Source organism: Lolium perenne, chromosome 4 (genome assembly GCF_019359855.2).
Source record: "Lolium perenne isolate Kyuss_39 chromosome 4, Kyuss_2.0, whole genome shotgun sequence".
NCBI lineage: Eukaryota > Viridiplantae > Streptophyta > Magnoliopsida > Poales > Poaceae > Lolium > Lolium perenne.
In genome coordinates this window covers 186,176,691-186,183,954 of record NC_067247.2, presented here as the reverse complement: position 1 = coordinate 186,183,954, position 7,264 = coordinate 186,176,691, and the positions used below count along the sequence as shown (strand labels likewise).

Here is a 7,264-nt window from a genome sequence, read left to right as displayed (position 1 = left end):
CGGAGGCGGCGCTGCCAGCGACGCCGAGGACGAGGAGGAGGGCGAGGAGGAGGAGGACTCCGACAGCAAGTTCGCCCGGTTGGAGGCGCAGGAGGCGGCGGACGACAAGGCGGCGGCAAGGAAGAAGTCCAGGGCGCTGGCGCGGGCGGCGCGTCGTCGTCCGTTCACCGACGACGACGACGCCATTTCTTCCAGTTTCACCTCCTCGACGGGCGCGTCGTCCTCCAGTTCCGACGAGAAGGTGACAAGCAAGAGGCGCAGGAGTTTCGACGACGAGGTAGGGCCTTCTAACAAGAAGGCCAAAAAATAGTTTTAGTTTATATGTTTATAATTTTCTTCTTCTTTGTATGTTAAATATGTTTGAATCTAGTCGATTGAAGTATCCGGTTAATTGTTTAGGCTATAATCTATTCGATTCGACCAACATGACATCATTGAGTATAACTTTTTCGCGTTTAAAACTTGATCATTGAACAAAATTGAAAAGAAGTAGCACCAAAAAAAAACATTTGCATGTCCAAAATGCGTCGGACCGCTGGAGGTAGCCCCCGACGCAAACGGACATTTCGCCTCTTGCGGTCATTTTAGTGTCCGCCAGGCGACGCAAACGGACGCGAGCGGACAATTTGAGCGTCCGAAATGCGTGGCGCCGATGCCCCCATGGAATGTTTTCTTGTCATCTGTCACAGCTCCCATGGAAGTATCAGTCACACTTGCAGTACATTGGAGGCTAGCAGCAGGCTATTCAATCTAGGGCAGGGTGAAGGAAAAGGTGGCCCATGATACTCTCTCGCGGTTTGCCGGACACGGCATTAGGATAAAGCAGAGACAAGTATAATCCACCTTTTTATTATCTCTTCTTCCAGCCTTTCATTATCAGGGCTAGCATGCAACCAAAGTAGCAAGTCACAAACGGACAAGAGCACATGAAAATGCATGAAATTTGAGGTTACAAGTTACTTTAGTATAGTGAGCAGGGAGAAAAAAAAAGAGAACTAAGATGCATTCCAACATTCAAGATAGAAATATATGTGAGGTATTGAGGTTAGAACTCATGTTTGGTCTGCTCCAAATTTAAAGGATAATTTTTCCATCGTAAGATATTTGTCCGGTGTATTAATAAAATGTCTACAAGGTTATCCTCCATTGAAACCGAGATAAACTAATACTTCATGTGTTTAGAATGGGAGGGTCTATTTGTCAGTTACTTGCAACATTTGAATATCTTGTGCTCAACATCCAACCATTCCCGTCTCACCGAACTTTTGGTAGTATCATTGATGAAGTGCAACAGTGTGAAGGCCCGGTCCAATATTTGATAAAGTCTCAAAACCTAATTCTGAAACGAGAAGTACAAAATGACGTGTTAGCGAAGCCAAATCCTCTTCTGGACTGGGCTTAAACCACAGTTTGGCCATCATCTCTTTTACAAGCGGTCAGTTGTCTATATTCACTAGATTTAGATGTGCGCCTTGGCGCACGATCCCATAAGATCAAGCCCATTTTACAGTTTAAATAATGGCAATGAAAATAAAGAGGGGAAATAATATGGTTTTACAAAATAAAGTCCATAGAACAAAATGAAACAGATTTACATCCCGCTTGACCCGTGGGTGGGTGGAAAAGTGATATTATTTTCTTATGTCTTACAAAACACAGTTAACCGCAAAAGATACAAATAGATCGAGTAACAAACGTTTATATACAACCAGAAAATTAGAGAGAATATATTATGAGATTGAGTATTATGTAAAAGGAAGCTTGATGGCCCTTGGAGTTTCCTATGAAAGGAAGTGCATGTGTAAGTATTCAAAATTGTTTATATGTGTAATTTGCAGATAAATGCAAAATATGATGTAATTGCATGGTTGTTTTTCTTTGTGCAAACACTCCCACAAGCGTGTGTTGCTTCCATTTTGTAAGTACCGTTTGGGCATAATTCAAATACATAAGCGGCACATACGCGTTGTTGCTAGCGGGAGCTCAAAACACCGACCAGTATGTAATGTGTCGACCGCATCACTTCCCTCACGCTCAACCATTTCTTCCCCAATCTAGCAAAAACCAAATGTCCTACTCCCTCTGCATAGGATCTCGTGTCCAGACGGAGATGAAGTGGTCAAGCACCCGTGGCAAACCAGATGTGCTGGTAGCAAAGGTTGCGAAAACCGCATCAGAAGAAATAGAATGGGATGCACGCACATCACTTTCCCCCTTTTCCTCTCTCGTGCTGCTACAGTACTCGCCCGCGTTGAGAGTCTCCCATGCGTCGCCGTGGTTGCCGGCCGGCCCTGGCAGGCAGATCTGAAGCAGAACAAAGCCATCCGTGACAATTTAGTTGTACGCCTTGGCACACGACCCCATTGACCGGCTCTCTACTGTTTGTATACTAATATTTAAAAAAAAATACCACATTAATTGTTCATTAAAATCTATTTAGTATGTGGAGAACACACAATACTTTGTTGTTCTAGGAGGAAGGGCACAAATAAGTGAGAACATTGTTATAATACTAACCTACTTTATATCCACATGGCAATAGTAAAGGGAACGATATGGTCTTAGAAGACACAGCGTAGTCAACAGAAAATGGAGACTTAATAACTACTACCACGAACAGCCGATACTCTTGCAAATGAAAACATAAATAAACTAACAGTGTGTCGCGGCTTGCAGCTGGGCCATGTTTTTTCGCACTAATAATCAGTTTGTAAAATGCTATATTAAGCACCACTAACATCACACCATCTCAAACAAGTCAATGATATGGAATCCGCAAGGAAAAACAAGGAACTATATTACATATGTATAAAAGAGATAGGCTAAGTTAGAGCAAAGTAGATGAAAGCTCGGTTGACAAAAGCCGAGCAGTTCTATGAGTAGTCACTTGTTAAGTAGATGCAGAGCAAGTGGGGAAACACATGTATCTATATACATATACTATTTGGTTCTAAAGTAGAACACATGTATCTATATACATAAGGTTTACACACATAAATTGGGTTGCTTGGAAGGTGAACTGCTCAAGGTCAGAAGAAGCTTTGTCTACTTCAACCAGAATTGAATTGACATTACTATCGAAGTCAGACTCTCCATGCGATCCGTTTCTTGAATTATATTGTTAATAATCTGATTGGAAGACGTGACACATCATGTACGAAGTAATCCAGCTCTTGCTAAGCTGCTTAGTTTTACTTCATTATTCGGTCACTTGTTGCAGAGACATTCACCAGTCTTGCTTCTTTTTGACACAAGCATAGTAGTAGTCCTTTAATATCTTTTTCTGGCACAATTCCATGTACTATCGCTGGATAAACGTGAAATTTGGCGCGAGGAAATAATATCAGGCATAAGATCTGTGTAAACAGAATCAAGGAATACCATGATTGTTCTACAATTGTAGAGCTACGCTTATACAACATATGTATTGATGGCATAGTAGGGGCGAAAGGTATATGGTTGAAACTGGAACATCATTAGTAGTTCTAGCTAACCAGCTGCAAATGCTTGTGATACATCTGTTTAGTTTTCATCCACGAAGAACAAAGAGAAGCTCAAAATCAACTGTGAACCAAAAGAGGTAGCCTGGTTTGGGTCACATCACAGTAAAGCAGGTCATTGTAGAAATAACGGTTTTGTTTGCCAGACCATATAAATCACTAAAGACTTGACTAAACAACACAAATCTTACTGGTAATCGCTAGGTAGAACACTATGTGAACCATCACTACTATGTAATGTCTTACAATAGAAATTTGTGATAATGAAACCTTAGTAACAAAATGTGATAAATTGATAAGTAGCAACTTGTTATCATGATGCAGAGCAAATAAGGAGATATAGTCAGGTATACCATTGCATAAATTGGTGGTGGCCAATGCATTTGATGGAATGGAATGCATATGAAAATCAAGCTCTATCAACCTTAGCCCAAGGCCATAGTCATCAAGTATAAGGATATGAGAACTGCACTCAACGGACCAGAATAATCTTCAGGAACTAACATACTGTAGCCACTAAAGGTGTGACAAGGGAAAATAACAGCTCAACCCTAAGATTACGAACAGTTAACATAGTGCTTCAGATACTCGACAATAGCAATACGGTATTAGATAGGAGGAAAGGCATCCAAAACCAGTTGCCACTAACCTTGTCCTTTCCATGGATGCCAGCTTTAACAAGCTTCGAGTAATACTCAGTGCTAGGATTTCCATTTTTAATAATCTCGAAAACATCAATATAAGCAATCATGAGAGCTTCATTTCTGATAAAGAATGAAAAAATAGAGATGATGTATTGGTATAGCACTATATAATACACACAAAGCGAAAGATCTAACCAGCTCGATCACTGATTCTAAGAATATGAGCAGCTCTTATATAGTATGCAAGAAGAGATTATTCTAAGATATAAAGCTAAGAGCACCTTTGCATTAGAAGGGCTATATTAGCAGCTTCTTGTTTCCCTTCCCCTTCGTGTAATCCATAATTTTGGCAAATAACCACAACATATCCGTAAACTTCAAATCACCAGGTGCTCGTGCTTCTGGGGTCAGCCAGACCAGCCATATCAAATGCAGATTCGTGGTGTAGCAAAGAAAAACATCAGAAAATGATGTTACATGCACGTTGTTAAAATATAGAATTTATGTGTCCCACAAGGAAGCTAGTGGAAATATCTTCAGAATGCATTCTCTCCAGATAACTTTGCAACATAAGGGCCTTCCTATAATACATCATCCCACGAACTGCAGAGGAACAGTTACAAAATATGGATACATGCATAGGAAAAGTATTTCCAAAATGAATGTACACATGGAAGAACATAATTCCAAATTTCAGCAAACCTGTCTGCCCACAATAAGACTCCCAAGGGCACATTTCTAGTATGTCATTTGCACTGCTAAAAAAGTTCAGACACTGCATTTTCATCCATGTTGATTAGAATAAGGAAGTTCTTCCGTTCCTCTCTATACGAAATTTCTCCACTTAAGATTTTAACAGTTATTGAAGGCAAAGGTAAAAAAAGTACAATAAAAATATAACTATAATTAAAACTTATAAAAATAATAGTACAAACATTTCAAAATCTTACAGAAGCAAACTACAGGTATTCTGCAGTCAAATAATAAAATGACAATTCTCGTTTCACTTTCTTCTACCGCTTGTCCAAGAACAGAGAACCAATTGCATTCTTTTGGTGCACGGATGGACGTAATGATGAAAAAAATAGAAGCACTCTTCCTAGTATAAATATCAACATTTTGTTGCTGCTTGAGAAAATGGAGAAATGAACTTGGAAAATATTAGGTATATTTCGCAATAGTCATCCATCTAAATATCAACCAGTTATTAGACACAAATTTTAATGTTGTGCCTTGAGGTTCAGGAACAATTATATTAACCTTTGCCAACTCAAGAGTCCAGGAAAGCTTGTGCGGATCAAGACAATTTCTTGTATTGTTATTTTCAATAAGACACACATGAGATATGATAGCATTAGTTTATCTGAAGCACAAAAATTATTTCTTGAAACCATGGAGGCACATAACTGAAGCATAATGATAATGGAGTCGGTAGTGTTTTTTATAAGCAAATGCCATTTTGACAAAGCTGACATTTTCTGAATGGAACTTGTTATTGGGATTCTCAATCCACCCGACCTAGTCACCAGCCAATATTAGTGAAATTCAAAACACATGCTACACTGAATTGGAAATTCACTCTTAGCTATTTGGGAGCGCTAGTAGATATATGCTCAAAATTGCATATTAATAACTTACTATTTGATGAGGTTGTCTTTGCTAACTAACAAGAGAACAAACAAAAGCACCCATCTGTTATGGAGCTGTCTGTAAATGTATATCTGTCCTTCAGTAATGTATCCCGTGAGATCAGGAGTTGGATGTGTAATATGTATTTAATAAGCAGGAAAAACACTATCAAATAGTGAAAAATAAGGAAGAACCCATGAGATATAGTCCTACTCTACAACCTTATCCATGTGGTCTGCATAACATCTCTCTCTCTCTATCTCTCTCAACATCAGTGGGTCATGGGCTATAGCGAGTAATTACGCACATCTCAATTTTTAATTTTTTGTCCAAAATGAGACTACCACAGAGTAGGTATGCATAACAAAGTAATTATATAGCTAATTTCTAGTTTAGCATGTACATGCTTGCTAAATCTTGTTAGAAGTTTCAAGACTACTGCAGAAAAAACATCTAACAGATTACTCATTTATTTGTCTTGTGATTGGGGCACGTCTTGCCGCGGATCACCTACCTTTTGCACCTGCAAACAGTTAGTATAAAACTATGTTAAGCATCAATCTATTCAAATCAGGGATAGCACTTCGCAGATAAGAAGACACGGAAAATGCAGGTAAATATAATTATTTTGATATAGTTAACTGAACTCGGCTAAGAATTAAAAGTCTAGTGCACATGAAAACTTTCGAGGCAAGAGAAAATAGGAGACATGTAGGGTGGATGGAGCTCATCAGCCACTCCTCCAAGCGCCGGCAGTGCAAGCGGCAGCCTGTGCTGCTCCGGCCGGCCGGACACCACCAGCTCGTCTGGCAGGCGTACAACCAGCTGTGGCTCCTCTCGCCTCCCGCGAAGAGGAAAAGACAGAGAGTAGCAGCAGCTCTATCAGTGGCCCGTGTCCCACCTGCTAAGCGCGGCGACGGTCAATAGGAGAAGGGATCAGCGTGAGGGATGTAGGGGAGGGCGCTCACCTAGATTTTTGCGGCGGCGGCAGCATGAACCGCTCTGTCTATGCCGAGGGGAAGAGCCAGGACGACCGTCGGCTGAGGTGGGAGGCGGAGGCGCGGCGAAGAGGAGGAACGAGGCGGAGACTCGGCAGCCGCCAGCGAGGAACGCTAGGAAGAGGAGAAACGGAGGGACACGGGTGCGGCTAGGGTTTTCACCGGGAGTTGCTCCCTTTTATATGACACTGTAAAAAAAAGAACGGCCAAGATTCATCGCGAGGAAGATCCGATGGTTCAGAAGTTCAAATCGCTGTGAGGCCCCCTATGGGGGGCATCATATACAACGTTAGATTTCCCTAAAAAAAATGTTGTGTATATTCATTTCTTCGATTGGAAGCCACCCAAAGTAATTTTCTTTTAGAGGGCGCTAAATCTTCAGAAGCATCATATCCATAGTGGCATTGTTACTAAAAATTGCAGTATAGTTACACTAATGTTGCAATCTTGAAGACTCATATATGCAACAAAAATAAAATCAAGACAACAGAGA

The 7,264-nt window shown here is 40.7% G+C and overlaps 1 protein-coding gene across 5 annotated transcripts; it reads right to left on the bottom strand.

Annotated features, from left to right (window-relative positions):
* Positions 1–1,848: 1,848 nt before the first annotated feature.
* Positions 1,849–6,936, bottom strand: LOC127295416 (uncharacterized). 5 transcript variants are annotated; one of them, XM_071818967.1, is made up of 5 exons: positions 6,742–6,936; positions 6,483–6,674; positions 4,426–6,296; positions 4,150–4,264; positions 1,849–2,304 (listed from the first exon to the last, which is right to left on the bottom strand). In XM_071818967.1, exons 3-5 carry the CDS (start codon positions 4,431–4,433, stop codon positions 2,074–2,076), a joined length of 354 nt encoding a protein of 117 aa, XP_071675068.1. In that variant the 5' UTR covers positions 4,434–6,296; positions 6,483–6,674; positions 6,742–6,936; the 3' UTR covers positions 1,849–2,073. The 5 variants fall into 5 exon arrangements, 2 of the variants coding, with proteins under 2 accessions (XP_071675068.1, XP_071675067.1); XM_071818966.1 differs by having other exon boundaries at positions 4,426–6,674; XR_007847817.2 differs by lacking the exon at positions 1,849–2,304 and adding an exon at positions 2,768–4,051 and having other exon boundaries at positions 4,426–6,674.
* Positions 6,937–7,264: the final 328 nt, after the last annotated feature.